The following is a 17035-nucleotide window of genomic DNA, read 5'->3' as shown; positions in this document are numbered from 1 at the left end:
ATCAACTGGACCTACAGCATACTTACCCACAGAAATTCTTATCATTCCTGACTGCTCACCCAGAAAGTCTGATGAATTCCACCCTCTCTCCAAAAATGGTTAACTAGTCCCTTCCTGCTCCCCCCGGAAGTCAGAACAATCCAACCCATTCCCACATAAAGTCTTTACCAATCCCTACCACTGTAACAGAAATTCTGACCAAACCCTACCATTCCTGCAGAAAATATGGCCAATCCCGACCACTTCTTCAGAAAGTCTGGCCAATCCTTGCCATTCCTGCAGAAAGTCTGGCCAGTCCCTCCCACTCTTCCAGAAAGTCTAGCCAATCCCTATTACTGCTTCAGAAAGTTTTGACCAATCCCTACCACTCCTTTAGATAGTCTGAACAATCCCGACCATTCCTTCAGAAAGTCTTGACCAATCCTAACCACTCCTTCAGAAAGTCTTGACCAATCCCGACTATTCCTTCAAAAAGTCTTGACCAATCCTGACTATTCCTTCAGAAAGTCTTGACCAATCTGTACCACTCCTTCAGAAAGTCTGACCAATCCCGACCATTCCTTCAGAAAGTCTTGACCAAGCCTGACCATTCCTTCAGAAAGTCTTGACCAATCCATACCACTCCTTCAGATAATCTGACCAATCCCAAGCATTCCTTCAGAAAGGCTTGACCAATCCTGACCAATCCTTCAGACAGTCTTGACCAATCCCAACCACTCATTCTGAAAGTCTTGACCAAGCCTGACCATTCCTTCAGAAAGTCTTGACCAATCCCTACCACTCCTTCAGATAGTCTGACCAATCCCAACCATTCCTTCAGAAAGGCTTGACCAATCCCTACCACTCCTTCAGACAGTCTGACCAATCAGACCATTCCTTCTGAAAGTATTGACCAATCCCTACCACTCCTTCAGACAGTCTGACCAATCAGACCATTCCTTCAGAAAGTCTTGACCAATCCCTACCACTCCTTCAGATAATCTGACCAATCTTGACCATTCCTTTAGAAAGTCTTGACCAATCCCTACTTCTCCTTCAGAAGCTCTCGACCAATCTCTCCTGCTGAATTCATGCTGATCAATGTGCCATTTGTGGTCACTGACAATAGTCATCATAAAAAAACTATACAATTACATGAGTTGTTTTAACTGTCTACCAAAGCCAGACAACAATTACAGCAAGCTTCATATCTCATCATCTGCCCTGATGTTAAATTTGTTAAATACAAGAATTACCATTTTGCCATGATAGATTCTTACTTAGGATACTGTGTTCAGGAGGGAAGGAATGGGAAACATTCCTTCACTTTCTCCTTTTTGTTTCTTTACAACCTCTTTTTCCCCTTCCGCTCTCACTTTCCTTGCTCCATGCCTCCGAATTTATTTCTCCTCTTTGCCATTTTGCTCTTTCTTGGTTTCTTATCTCTCTCTCCCTACTAAGGAACAGGACACAGTGGGTCATCTTCAGTAAATAAATGCTGCTTTTTTTTTCCTGCTACACTTTCCCTGCACATTCTTCTGTCTCTTTCCATGACCCTTCTTTTCCTCTGTCCTCCAGAGCTGCTGGAGGAAACATGTTCCATCCCCTGTCCCCTGGACTGTCGTCTTAGCTCCTGGTCCCCCTGGTCCCTCTGCAGTGTGTCCTGTGGCAGTGGACTGAAAGTTCGTTCCAGATGGCTGCGGGAGAAACCATTTAACGGGGGACGGCCCTGTCCCAAGCTTGACCTCAAGAATCAGGTGAGGTGTGAGGGAGAGAGGACACTGTCCTCAGCAACTAATAGTCTAAACTAACTCATAGCTGTAATTAAAACTTACAGCAGATTCAATCACCACTAGCCGGTATTCAGTTCAATTCTTCTGCTTTATGTACTGCTTAACTTAAAATACTGGTTTAATTTACATAAAATAATAGTTTAGTAACATAAGCTAAACTAGTCAGCTACATAAAAGCAGTACTGTGCTAATTTTCCCCAGCTTACTAGTTAATCATTAATGTAAACATTACCTCAGTAGCAGTACCAATCTGATGCTATCTTGCTCGTCAGAAAACTGTCTAAAGTTTGGTAAACTGTGATGTTGTGAATTTAAATTAAAATCAATGGCCATATTACCAAGCTAGTCAGATAGATAGCTAATAATAACATTACCTCTCTAGCAGTAGCTGTATGACTTTAAATACTTAGCCACTATCAACTGAACTGACATTACGCTAGCTACAGTTATGTAATTAAAATCATGCTAGTTACGATTAAAGCAACTAGCAGCCAAGCTCTTTATCAAGCTAGCTAACTCAATTGTTTAATAAATTCACACATTGCCTGTCAAGAAATATCCACATAACTTTAAATACCTAAAGTATTCAAGTTCAGTAGCTCGCTACCAAACGAGCTAACATTAGGCGATATGAAATTGAAACCAGTGTTTTATGCTAAGGAACATGTTGAGCTGTAAAAGTGAAAATAAAGGCTAGTTATGGTGATTAAATGATTAACAGATCTTGTTTACCCAGAAATGTCTTTTATTTCCAAAAAAAAAAAAGGACAGGTTCTTCATTTTAAATTGGTCAACGTTAAATAACAATCAGACTTAATGAGATTTTGTTTAAAGTTCATTTAATTAGAGAAGGAGAGTGAGGGTTTGTGAAGTATAAATGCCATTCCTGATTAGCCATAGCTGAGTCTGATTAATAATAATTTAAGAATCTGACTCATAATGAGTCGTATGTATTAAGTGAAGCCTTAAAGTCAGTCTGATTATGTTAGTTTGTTGTTGTTGTTGTTGTTTTTCTTTCTTTTTATTTTAACTCTGAGTGATCACTAAAATCCTGTTGAAGTACTCCACTAAAGAAGGCTCCACCATTTAGAGAAGTCACTGTAACCATGGAAACAGAGTTGAACAATGATCACCATATATGTTTGCATGATAGGAGAGCGTTGGTTGCTAACATGTTAGGTTAAAATAGTGGAGAAAAAAGAAAATATATTGTGATAATACAACCCCGATTCCAAAAAAGTTGGGACAAAGTACAAATTGTAAATAAAAACGGAATGCAATGATGTGGAAGTTTCAAAATTCCATATTTTATTCAGAATAGAACATAGATGACATTAAATGTTTAAACTGAGAAAATGTATCATTTAAAGAGAAAAATTAGGTGATTTTAAATTTCATGACAACAACACATCTCAAAAAAGTTGGGACAAGGCCATGTTTCCCACTGTGAGACATCCCCTTTTCTCTTTACAACAGTCTGTAAACGTCTGGGGACTGAGGAGACAAGTTGCTCAAGTTTAGGGATAGGAATGTTAACCCATTCTTGTCTAATGTAGGATTCTAGTTGCTCAACTGTCTTAGGTCTTTTTTGTCGTATCTTCCATTTTATGATGCGCCAAATGTTTTCTATGGGTGAAAGATCTGGACTGCAGGCTGGCCAGTTCAGTACCCGGACCCTTCTTCTACACAGCCATGATGCTGTAATTGATGCAGTATGTGGTTTGACATTGTCATGTTGGAAAATGCAAGGTCTTCCCTGAAAGAGACGTCGTCTGGATGGGAGCATATGTTGCTCTAGAACCTGGATATACTTTTCAGCATTGATGGTGTCTTTCCAGATGTATAAGCTGCCCATGCCACACGCACTAATGCAACTCCATACCATCAGAGATGCAGGCTTCTGAACTGAGCGCTGAGAACAACTTGGGTCGTCCTTCTCCTCTTTAGTCCGAATGACACGGCATCCCTGATTTCCATAAAGAACTTCAAATTTTGATTCGTCTGACCACAGAACAGTTTTCCACTTTGCCACAGTCCATTTTAAATGAGCCTTGGCCCAGAGAAGACGTCTGCGCTTCTGGATCATGTTTAGATACGGCTTCTTCTTTGAACTATAGAGTTTTAGCTGGCAACGGCGGATGGCACGGTGAATTGTGTTCACAGATAATGTTCTCTGGAAATATTCCTGATCCCATTTTGTGATTTCCAATACAGAAGCATGCCTGTATGTGATGCAGTGCCGTCTAAGGGCCCGAAGATCACGGGCACCCAGTATGGTTTTCCGGCCTTCACCCTTACGCACAGAGATTCTTCCAGATTCTCTGAATCTTTTGATGATATTATGCACTGTAGATGATGATGTGTTCAAACTCTTTGCAATTTTACACTGTCGAACTCCTTTCTGATATTGCTCCACTATTTGTCGGCGCAGAATTAGGGGGATTGGTGATCCTCTTCCCATCTTTACTTCTGAGAGCCGCTGCCACTCCAAGATGCTCTTTTTATACCCAGTCATGTTAATGACCTATTGCCAGTTGACCTAATGAGTTGCAATTTGGTCCTCCAGCTGTTCCTTTTTTGTACCTTTAACTTTTCCAGCCTCTTATTGCCCCTGTCCCAACTTTTTTGAGATGTGTTGCTGTCATGAAATTTCAAATGAGCCAATATTTGGCATGAAATTTCAAAATGTCTCACTTTCGACATTTGATATGTTGTCTATGTTCTATTGTGAATACAATATCAGTTTTTGAGATTTGTAAATTATTGCATTCCGTTTTTATTTACAATTTGTACTTTGTCCCAACTTTTTTGGAATCGGGGTTGTAATGTAAAAGATATTATGCAATACCGAAATGTCCCTACTGTGTAAGTATTATATTCTTCTTGTTTTTTTAAGTAATCAATATTGTTAAACTATTAAAATATTTAAAAGACCTATTAACTTTTTACCTTGTTAAATGGTAATTGTATTAGTAATCATGGTGTGTGTAATACGTAAGTACAGTCTGTGTTGTTGATGATTCGACAGTATGAAGGACAGAGCTGGTGTCATTCTAGACTGATTAAAATTCCCATGAGTCTGCGTGGCAATAGAAGCGAACGCTCATGCGAATCATTAGAGGCAATGATTGTCATTATTATTATAGCTTATTTATTTTCTCCTCCATGCTGAGTGTGTTACATAATTAAGCTAAAAGTTTGAGTTCAGAGACTACAGTTGAATTACGTTTAGTGGTGTAATACTTTTAATACAGATTTGATTTTAATCCCTAGGACACTTACACTGCAAAAAAAAATGATATCTTAGCAAGTTAAAATGTCTTGAAAATAGTTGAAACGATCGAGCATTTCCTATTAGAAGAATACAAAACACCAATTCTGAGATTATTAAACTTAGTTCTAGATTGCAACCACTTATTCTAAGATGTCTTATCAAGTAAAATTATCTGTCCATGCAGCAAGATCATTTCATGAGTAATAAGTAATTTTGTCCTCAAATTCAGTTTTCATTTTTTTGCAGTGTACAGATAACAGGCATTTGCATTTATGCATTAAAAAATTTGGCACGCCATCCACACGATTAGCACTTTTTACTGCGAGGTGTGCACAGCGCCATCAAGACATCTTTGACTTCATAGATCATTCAAAGAGCTAGCACATTCAGCATGTTTCTAAATCCAGTACGTCTCAAAATCCCAAACAAAAACAAAGGTTCTATCTTTCTTTGCCCTTTGGAAACGTGACATTTCACCGTGCTGCACTTAATTAGCTGCTCCTCCATTGTGACTTGCTAGGTTGCATACGAGAGTTGTGATGTATTATTGGTTGTGCTTTCAAATGGTTTGTGTAAACTAAGTGAATTTAAGTGAATTCTTTCCTTAAGGAAACAATGGCTTTAATACTGTATGTTCTAAGTCAATCCTTACTATGAAATTGCAGTCCTCATTCTTTCCATCCTGACTTTCTCTATTAAAGTGAATGTAATGCCCAGGGCTTTGAACTAGAATTTTTTTCCTATTGGTTCGTTCCGAACAGAAACGGAATTTTAACGTTTCCGGTTTTGGGTTCCACCATTAAATAGACGTTCCCGAACCGGTTAGAACAAAAAAGTTTCGTTCTCGGAACGGTTAATTACGTTCCCTGTCAGCTGTTTAACAAATGGCTATAAAATTATGTCTCTGTCTCATCCAGCTTAAGCCAAATGTAGGCTAATTCTATTACAACCTTAATTAAATAAGACAAGAAATAATTCAAAACAAATATTTCAAATGTTGGCGATTTGGATTCTCAGAATGTCTTCCCATCTACACAAACAGAAAAAGTGCCAAAAATGAAAGATAATTCATTTAGTGTGTTACCAAAGGCTAGTCAGGCCCTATGCATTGATAAGCTAACAGAGGTTAACGTCATTTAATGTTCGCAAGCCTCTCATTAACGTGGACAAATATATTGATATCGTGTTTGAAATTGATGTTTTTGAATAACGATAGACTGCAATATTTACCTCTTATTTAAGATGTGGAGACGTGATAGTAGTCCACCCTCCCGCTCTCTCCATTCAGTCAGCGAACGTCACACAGGAAGTGAACCCCAGCAGGTCATAGAAACTTGCACAGGAGAAGAATGACTTTTTTTATTTGTAGGCTATGGAAACTTTGAGGAACGAAATAAAAACCGGTATTAACCGGTTACCATTATTTTTAATAAGCGTTTCTGTTCTGGAACATAAAAAATAATAAAGTTTCTGGTTTCGTTTCTGTTCCATGTGAAATAGAAAAAGTTCCCGGTTTTCGTTTTCGTTCCTTGAACTGGTTCAAAGCCCTGGTAATGCCCCTAAACCCACAGTGTTTTCCTTGTATAAAGCAACAATCATTATATTGATTGACCGTGTGTTTTCAAACCATAGCTGATCCAAAAGGGCATAAACTGATGGAAAATCAATAAAATCAGACGATTTTCATGGAATCTGCTGAGACTGAACCAGAAGATCCTGAAGGGGTGCGTGACATCACATGTGTAACAAGGATCCAGATATCAATTTAGTTAATGTGTGGCAGCAGCGGTTAGAGCAGTGTCGATATGGAATCACATTTTGGAGAGAATTCTGATGGTGATCAGGATTCTTATACCGTATGTCGGATGAAGGGGCAGATGATTGTCAAGGATATTCCAGAGTAAATGGTTATCTTTTCAAGCCCCCATGATGAGAAACAGATGCCAGTGCACTCAGTTCACGACAGTCCCACTCACCGCCGATAGCGCACCACCAGCTAGAGAGAATCAGAAACACAGATTGGTTTGTGGATTTGTCTTTTAATCTGGCCACTGCACAATATCTGGAAAATATTTACATGTACCTCAATAAATGCAGAAATATAATCTTTAAAACGTACACTTATTCATTGTAATCAATGAAAGAAAATATGAAGTGGGCGATAACAAGGGACTCGATGAACTGTCCAAATGTCAGAACAAATATCATTTATTAAATCACGGGGTTTCTTTTCGCTCCAATAATTCCCATGTGGTCGTTCTGGTGGTGATGAACACTTGATGAATCAGATTTATTATAAGTAGGTGACACAAGATCTGCCCGCTTCGTTTGCACAAACCTCACCCACTGTCGCTTTAGATTAGTGTCATTTCTTGGAAATTCGTGAACCGAATGTGCTGTTGTATATGGATTTGAACATCCAAACACAACACAGTGCTTTCCCATCGTTATTTTTGTAACATTCCAACAGCAATATCCAATTTAAGCGAGTAAACAAGCACGGAGTCAGATGAACCGAAATGACCCAGATAATCAGGGTTCCACAGCATGTGAGATTAGTCCTGAAGCAAGGCTGCCTTTTTCCAGGATCTGGATGCTGTGATTTATCAATAGTTTTGTGCTTGATAATAAAATAACAAATACTTTATATTATCCCTCCAGCTTTATTAATCCATTTTGGTTGTTACTAATGATGTATATTCATTTTAAATCATTACAGTAAGGCATTACATATACTTTAAACAAACAAAAAAGTTTGATGGCTAGATGTAGCAAAACTTTAACTGTTTGACAAAAGTCTGTAATGCTTTGTCTGGAGGGAAAAAAGGAAGTGGACACCAGCATCATAACCTTTGACCCACTGTTATACAAGTCTGTTATACAATAATAATAATAATAATAATAATAATGGCTTTCGGAGCACCACACTAAGGGTGTATTCAGACCAGGATAGTTCGATAGTTCACTTGCTTTGGTCCGAACCAAATGTTTTTTTTATTTTTTCATTTTGGTGCGGTTCGCTTTCACACTGTACATTTTAGTAAGCGGACCAAAATCTGTCAACAAAGCCACGCGCCCTGAGGTCGTTCAGCTATTGGTCAGAGACGACACGCACACAAAGCGTTAAGTTCAAAAGTAGTTATGGAGGCTTTCCGTGCTGTTATTCTTTTTAATGTCATCAAAGCTATATGTTTTTTCCAGTTTTTACTGTTTTCACAATTGTGCGATTACTATACTGTTGTACAAGTAATTTATCAACGACGACGACAAAGGGCAAGGCGGCTATGGAGGATAGCGCTGATGAGCGCACATCATGTTGTGACAGTTCTGGCTCTTCACGCAGTAGATGAATTTCTTTTTTGCATCGCTAGTACCGCCACTTTTTGAAAGAATGTCCCTGATTTTAATGTAGGTCTGACGGAGTTTCTTCACTTTTAGCCGACATTGTTCTGGGGAGCGCGTGAACCCCTTCTCCTTCATTTTCTCACTGAATACAGCAAACACATCGGCATTTTTGTGTGTTCTCTCCAAAAGCTCAGATATGTGGACATCTGCCCAGATATCCACAAGGGTACGCGTTTCTTCCTCGGCCCATGTTTGCCCCCTACTCATTTTTTGTACTCGCCTACCACTGGTGACTGAACGACCCTTGACAACCGAAACAGTGTTTGCACTTTGCGGTGGAGTGTCAAGACTCTGTTTCCCATAATGCTCGACAAACGACGGAAGCTCCCGAGGTAAAAAAAGCAAAACTGTCGGATTAGGTCTGGTCTGTTTTCACACCTCCAAAAGATCCGCACCAGGGTTCCTTTGGTCCGGACCGAGTCCGACCTTGCAGCTTGGTCTCGGTCCGCTTGTTTGGTCCGGACCAGAGTTCGGTGGTTTGTATTCAGACCAACCCAAAAGGTCCGGACCAAGGGAAATTTGGTTCGTTTGGTCGTTTGGTCCGGACCAAACAACGTAGGTGTGAATACGCCCTAAGTCTCAGCTCTCTTACAAGCTTAGAAAATAAAAGAAACTCAAATCAACAGTATTTTACAAACAGAAATGTTTTGAGCAGGGATTTAAAGTTGTTTAAACTCACCGCAATGCGGCTGTTCATTGGAATTGAATTCCAAAGTCTTGGCATACCAACCATAAATGCTCTGTCTCCGGAGCTCTTTGAGTTTGATGATGGTACTGTGAGCAGACTTTGGTTAGATGATCGTAAGTTATGTTGAGGCTTGTAGTTTGTCAAAAGTTCTTTAATGTATTCTGGTGCTTGATCATTGAATCATTTGTATGCTAAGAGAAGGATCTTGAAATCATTTCTCGCTCTGATGGGTAACCAGTGTAGATATTTTAAGCTGGGAGAAATGTGATCATTCTTCTTCACTCTAACCACCATTCTTGTGGCAGAATTTTGCTTGTGTTGGAGTTTGTCGATTTCAGACAATGGTAGTCCAGATAGTAGGCTGTTGCAAAAATCGAGTTTTGACGTGATGAAACCATGTACAAGCCTTTCACAGTCATCCAGATCAAGGTACTTCCTAATCCTGTCTATATTTCTCACTGCATGATAAGCCGATTTGCATGTGTTCTTGATGTGTTCAGTCATTCGGAGATGAGGATCTACAGTAACTCCAAGATTATGAACAACCAGTTTAGGGTCAATGGATATGCCATTGTAGAATGTCCCTTATCTGTAGGTGGAGCACAGAGGACGGCAGGACAAAGCTTAAAAAACGTAACAGGCTTTATTGCCAGACTTTTCAGTTTAACACTATTTCAGCCACACACACACACACGCTGTGTTCTCGTCCTGGGAAGAGCTCTCCTCTGCTCTCCCTCTGTCTCCTTAAATAGGGCGCAGTTACTGGGAAGACACACAAACACAGGTTAATTACCATCAGGTGTAGTGATTCTGCCACTCACCTTCCCTGGCTCCGCCCTCCTGTCACAGACCGGTGCTTGACCACGCCCCCGCTGCCACATACCCCCACCGCCTGACTCAGGCCGGGCAGCCGTCCGGCCCGCAGCCGACACCCCCCCCCCCCCCCCCCCCCCCCCCGGCAGGAGAGGAAGTCCGCCACGACCATCTGCGCCCCCGGCCTGTGGACCACCTTGAAATTGAAGGGTTGGAGTGCCAGATACCAACGGGTGATCCGCGCGTTGGCATCTTTCATGTGGTGGAGCCACTGGAGGGGCGCGTGGTCCAAACAGAGGGTGAAAGGGTGCCCCAGCAGGTAGTAACGGAGGGCGAGGACCGACCACTTGATCGCTAGACATTCCTTTTCAATTGTGTTGTAGCGCCCCTCACGCACCGACAGCTTCCTGCTAATGTACAGGATGGGGCGGTCCTCCCCCTCCACCTCCTGGGACAAAACCGCCCCCAGCCCTCTGTCCGACACATCGGTCTGCAACACAAAAGGGAGAGAAAAGTCAGGGGAGTGTAATAGTGGCCCCCCACACAGTGCAGCCTTTACCTCAGAGAAAGCCCGCTGGCACTGCTCCGTCCACTGGACCGGGTCTGGTGCCCCCTTTTTAGTGAGGTCAGTCAGCGGGCTGGTGACGTCCGAATAATTAGGTATAAACCTACGATAGTAGCCAGCCAGCCCCAGGAACTGTCTCACCCCCTTTTTGGTCTTGGGCCTCGGGCAGGCCGCAATCGCTGCTGTCTTATTAATTTGGGGACGCACCTGCCCGTTGCCCAAGTGGAAGCCCAGATACCGTACTTCCACCCGCCCAATCGCACACTTCTTCGGGTTGGCAGTGAGACCCGCCCGCCTCAGCGACCTAAGGATGGCCCTCAGGTGTTGCAAGTGCCGCTGCCAGTCGTTACTATAAACGATTATATCGTCCAAATATGCGGCCACTTAGGTGGCGTGGGGCCGGAGGACCCTGTCCATCAGCCGCTGAAATGTAGCAGGCACCCCAAACAGCCCAAAAGGAAGTGTGACAAATTGGTGTAAGCCGAACGGAGTGGAAAAGGCTGTTTTTTCCTGGGATAGTGGAGTCAAGGGGATCTGCCAATATCCCTTTGTCAAATCCAGTGTCGAATAAAAGCGAGCCGTGCCTAGTCGATCGAGCAGCTCGTCAATATGAGGCATTGGGTATGTGTCGAATTTAGACACCGCGTTGACTTTTCTATAGTCCACACAGAACCGGACCGACCCGTCGGCCTTGGGTACCAAGACCACCGGGCTGCTCCAGTCACTGTGGGACTCCTCGACGATGCCCATTTCGAGCATGGTCTGAAGTTCTTCCCGAACCACCTTTTTTTTGTGTTCGGGCAGCCTGTAAGGGCGGCTACGCACTACCACCCCTGGGGGCGTCTCTATGTGGTGCTCTATGAGGTTAGTGCGACCGGGCAGGGGCGAGAACACATCCGAAAACTCAGCCTGCAACTGGGCAACCTTCGTGAGTTGGGTCGGGGAGAGGTGGTCTCCACAGGGGACCAGAGAGGTACGTGATGCCAATGTCCCTTTTTGAACCTCCGGCCCCAGCTCTGCCTTCTCCGGAACTACCGACACCAACGCCACGGGGACCTCCTCGTTCCAGAGTTTAAGCAGATTGAGGTGGTAAATCTGTAGCGCCCCACCCCTGTCCGTTCGCCTCACCTCATAGTCGACGTCCCCGACTCGCCGTGTGACCTCAAAGGGTCCTTGCCACTTGGCAATCAATTTGGAGCTTGACGTGGGCAACAGTACGAGTACCTTATCTCCCGGAGTGAACTCTCTAAGGTGCGTACCCTTGTTGTACAGGCGGGCTTGCCGTTCCTGGGCCTGCTGCAAATTCTCCTGAGTTAGGTGGGTGAGAGTGTGGAGTTTTGCGCACAGGTCCATAACGTATTGGATTTCATTTTTGCTTTGTGAAGGTCCCTCCTCCCAATTTTCCCGCAGCACGTCTAGGATGCCGCGCGGCTTATGCCCATATAACAATTCGAATGGGGAGAACCCCGTGGGGGCTTGGGGGACCTCTCGCACTGAGAACAGCAAGGGTTTGAGCCACTTATCCCAATTACGTGCGTCCTCACTTACGAATTTTTTAATAATATTCTTGAGGGTGCGGTTGAACCGTTCTACTAAACCGTCCGTTTGTGGGTGATACACACTGGTGCGGATTGGCTTAATCCCCAATAACCCATACAGTTCGCACAGTGTCCGTGACATAAACGTAGTGCCTTGATCAGTCAGAATCTCTTTCGGGATTCCAACTCGGGAGATGACGCGGAAGAGCGCCTCTGCAATACTGCATGCGGAGATATTGCGCAGAGGCACTGCTTCCGGGTATCACGTTGCATAGTCCACCAGGACTAATATAAAGTGGTACCCTCGTGCTGACCGATCTAATGGCCCGACGAGATCCATCCCAATTCTTTCGAACGGGGTCTCGATTAGAGGTAGAGGGCGCAAAGGCGCTTTTGGAATGGCCGCTGGATTTACTAATTAGCATTCGCGGCACGCCATACACCACCTACGGACATCGCCGCGAATCCCCGGCCAATAGAATCGGGCCATTATTCGGGCTAGTGTCTTATCCTGCCCTAGGTGTCCAGCCATGGGATTAAAGTGAGCCGCCTGGAATACCAATTCCCGGCGGCTCTTTGGAATTAAAAGCTGCGTGACTCGCTCTTTCGTCTGAGTGTCCTGCATCACTCGGTATAATCTATCCTTCATAATAGAGAAATAGGGGAAGGACGGGGTGGCGTTCGGCTGGAGCGTTTGACCATCGATTACTCTCACTTGGTCAAATGCATGCCGCAGAGTCTCGTCTCGCGATTGTTCTAATGGGAAATCCGTGAGGGATTCCCCAACAGAAAGAGGAGGAGCCGGCGGCTCCTCACTCTGTCGCGGAGATGACGTAGACAGCTCTGCGACAGCAGCTCCAGCCAAAGCGACACCGGGTCCTCCCCCTGCCAAATGGCAGGACCCACTCTTTACTAGGCGCGTCATTAAACCCCGAAATCCCGGCCAATCAGTCCCCAAAATTAAAGAGTGGGTAAGGCGAGGATTAACCGCCGCCTTCACTATAGATTTTTCCCCTCTGAAAAATATGTGGACCGACACCAAAGGGTAGCTGTGAACATCCCCGTGCACACACAACACCTTCACCCCCTGTACTCCCCCCAATGCCTCGTCTTGCACCAGGCTTTGGCGGATCGAGGTCTGATTGCAACCAGAATCCACCAACGCCTGATATGTAGCCCCTTGGACACTCACCGGTATGCGATACGCTCCGGCCTGATCGAGGGCGGCCTCTGGCATGTCGGGGATCCACACCACCGCGCCCACCTCCATTGCTGCGCACTGTTGTTGCAGGTGGCCCGGCTCCCCACAGCGCCAGCAAACCGGCCCGGGCTTTCCCTCTGCACCGGTGCTCTGGGGCTCACTCACCTGAGGGAGGGGAGAAACAGACACAGAAGGGAGAAACGGGAGGGCACCACTGGTGCGGCGGGCCGGCTGGGGTGGAGCCGGCCCCCGTCTCCGTGGTGGGGGAATGGGGCGAGGACGGGACACAGAAGGGAGGGGAGAAAGAGAGAGAGAAGAGAAGACGTTGTCGGCTGTCCTGCCGCCGGAACAGCCGCCAAATGATCCTCCGCCAGTCCTACTGCCTGATCCAGCGACGCCAGGCGGTGGCACTGGACCCACTCCGCGGTTCCGGCTGGTAAGCGGGCGATGAACTGCTCCAACACCACCTGATTGATGATTCCCTCAGCGTCGCGATCGTCGGCCCTCAGCCACCGCCAGCAGGCGTCCCGGAGCTGCTGGCCGAACACGAACGGCCGGCCGACTTCCTCCAATTGCAGTGCGCGGAAGCGCTGGCGCTGTTGTTCTGGTGTACGCCCCACGCGCTGGACCTTAAAGGTACTGACAGCAAAGCCATCTGATTTTTTTTTTAAATTTTCATTGTGCATGGCATTTTCTTATGTCCTGCAAGAACAATACCATGTGGACGTCCTGAGGGTCGCTTTTCTCTGTTTTGGGACCATTTTCCTCCCTCTTGAGGTAAACAGTACAGCCCTATGGAAACAGGAAACAGCCAAACGCAGGGGTTTTAACGGATTAGCATAGCTATGGAATTGTGTCACACCAAGATGGCAACATGTGGAAAACATCATGACTCTGCATCAACCTTGGAGAGTTTTGAGTTGCAGATTTTGACATTTGCGAATAGATCCATGAAACAAAAGACATATATATATATATATATATTTTTTTCTCTGTTCCTGCTTTTGTGTTCTTGGTACTTTCTCTGTAAGATCAAAACATTAGTTGGAGAACTCCATACTCGCTACCGTGGAGTCGAGCCCATGCATTCGAAGGCTAAGATAGCTAAACGCTAGCTAGAGTGATTTATTTATCTGTCCAGAAAAGTGACACATCATCTAACCTTGCTCTATCTTGTAGTTGCACTCACTAGGCAGGCTTTCCTTTTCTTTTCCATTGGCAGGAGAGCCGAGTCCACCGTGTTACCCCACACCGACTTGTTTTGGTTAAAAGATGAGGGTCAAACATGCCATGTGGTTGTCATGTGATATTGTTGCTCACTTGCTTCGGCGAGCTCCGGAATTATAAAATACAGGACGCTTTTTATCTCGGAAAATGTTTATACACAGGATACATGGTGTGTGTGTGTGTGTGGAGCAGCGAAACATCTCGAAACTCTAACAGCAATAGAAATAGGACATTTTTGCCCAGAATTCAACTTTGCATTCAGAACCTTTAAGACACAATATTTGTTCTTCTTTAAAATGGCAACACTGAATTCCGACTTTGAAAACTTTAGAAAGTCAGACTTTCTGAGTGAGAATTATGAATTGGAGGAATGTTCAACTGGAATGTTCCTGCTCAGAGGTTGGAAATTTCCTCCACTGTGAAACATTATATCAAGTGATTTTTTTTTTTAAATAACAGGAAATGTACGTAATTTTTAAATAATATTGGGTGGCTTTTATTCGTGGTCTATCAGATATATTCTATTCAGCTAGCCTGATATTGGACGAGTCGAAGACGAGTAGCTGAATGGAATATATCTGATAGACTATAAAAAAAGCCATTATTATTATTATTATTATTATACATACACATTCGTTTCAGGTGTTCAACACGTCTTTCTCCTTCAAAATTATCTCAAAATCTTCTGTATTTTTTAAACGAAGCAAACCTGGCATCCATGTTTATTTACAAATTGTCACAGTTGCTCACTCGCTAGTGCGGAAGTTTTACATCTCCCACGTATGACGTCATGTTATCTTGAATATTGAACCATGCAATATTGTAAACCATATTCAACGCTCATTCTCCATTGGATAGAGTGATGTAATACATGTAGGATAAGCAATATGCTAACGATACTGCATGCTATCAAACCAAATGAATGAAACCTGCTAGAAGGGAACAGAACATGTTTTTATTCCTTGGAAAAAGTGTCCTGTATGGATAATAATTCTCAGTATTCTCAAACATGACAATCTTTCCAGAATTAAATTCTTAAAATATAGCAAAGTAACACAATTTTCGAAGACAAAATCTTGAAATTATTAAAAAAAAGTCTCAGAAAATAGGTGGGGAAATGATATATTTGTTTTTAAATCATATTTTCACAGAAGTAATAATATTAAATAAGTAATTAAACAAACAGGCGGCACGGTGGTGTAGTGGTTAGCGCTGTCGCCTCACAGCAAGAAGGTCCTGGGTTCGAGCCCCGTGGCCGGCGAGGGCCTTTCTGTGCGGAGTTTGCATGTTCTCCCCGTGTCCGCGTGGGTTTCCTCTGGGTGCTCCGGTTTCCCCCAAAGACATGCAGGTTAGGTTAACTGGTGACTCTAAATTGAGCGTAGGTGTGAGTGTGAATGGTTGTCTGTGTCTATGTGTCAGCCCTGTGATGACCTGGTGACTTGTCCAGGGTGTACCCCGCCTTTCGCCCGTAGTCAGCTGGGATAGGCTCCAGCTAGAGCCCTGCACTCCCGCGGGACCCGACGCAAAGCAGTGCGGCGCGGGACAAATTTTGAAAGCTCATTGCGGGCACGGGTGGGAGGGGGAGTGCACAATGTGGGAGCGGGCGGGAGAGGTGATAAGCTGCAGTCCCGCTAACTAAAAACGTGTTTAAAATAAAATTTATAAATTATTAATTTATGTCTATCATATATAATATGTGCTGGATATTTTATTTGGCATTAATAAAAACATTTTAAGATGCCTAAATTTGCGGATGTGGTCTAATCTTGCGTACGTTTCTGATTCCTTTCCGCTCTTCCGTGTTTGAGATCTCCGATCATGGCAGAAGAGCAGAGCTCCTCTAGTGAAGCTCACAGTGCTTCAGAAGTAAGTGTTGCTTTAAAAAGAGGTTGGAATCATAACGCCACAGACTCGGAAGTGGGAGTGCGAGTGCACAAAGCGAGAGCTGTCAATCAAAGCGAGAGCTGTCAATCATGAACACATGCAGCGCTCAACTTGGAATGTGTCAGCAGAATGTCAGAGTCTAAACAATAAACTTACAATAAACCTAACAATGCCACCTATAAATACACAACATGTAGATCTACATAACGTTATCTGTGCCATCTCACAGCACTTTGCTTAGCTATTTTTAATCAGGGCAAATAGCCTTATAGCCAAAACTAGTATATGATGCTTTAATTTATGGAGATGCCTTTTGTTTACACGTGATTTCCAAATGAGGGGTATTGCAATTTTATATTAGTCTAAATGAACATCTACACCAAGTTGCAAGCATCAGGGGAAGATTATGGACGCACCAAATTTGGCTTAACGGTCATTTAATGGTGAAATGCTGTTCGCACTGTCAGCCAACTTCGGGTTGTTTCTCTGAATTCCGACAATAAACGAGACCATCCGAACACATCTGAAAACATCGTGGTTTGAACTGTGTTGGTTCAAATCAATTTGGTTCAGACCAAGTTGGTACAACAGCTTTGGGAAACAGTCGTTTTTTGGATGTTAGTTAGTTCAAACTTGCATTGTACCATATTGGTTTAATGCTAACTTGG

General features: G+C 43.8%; 1 protein-coding gene across 1 annotated transcript in view; it reads left to right on the top strand.

Annotated features, from left to right (window-relative positions):
* The window catches only part of thsd7ba (thrombospondin, type I, domain containing 7Ba), a 480459-nt gene that overhangs the window by 311018 nt on the left and 152406 nt on the right, over window positions 1-17035 (top strand). The window contains exon 15 of the mRNA XM_060930603.1: window positions 1558-1736. Within this exon, the coding sequence (XP_060786586.1) occupies window positions 1558-1736 (179 nt within the window). The remainder of the gene's footprint in view (window positions 1-1557; window positions 1737-17035) is intronic.

The sequence above is a fragment of the Neoarius graeffei genome, chromosome 9 (genome assembly GCF_027579695.1).
Source record: "Neoarius graeffei isolate fNeoGra1 chromosome 9, fNeoGra1.pri, whole genome shotgun sequence".
Taxonomy (NCBI): domain Eukaryota; kingdom Metazoa; phylum Chordata; class Actinopteri; order Siluriformes; family Ariidae; genus Neoarius; species Neoarius graeffei.
The sequence above is the reverse complement of the archived record's forward strand: the minus strand, read 5'-3'. Positions and strand labels throughout refer to the sequence as shown.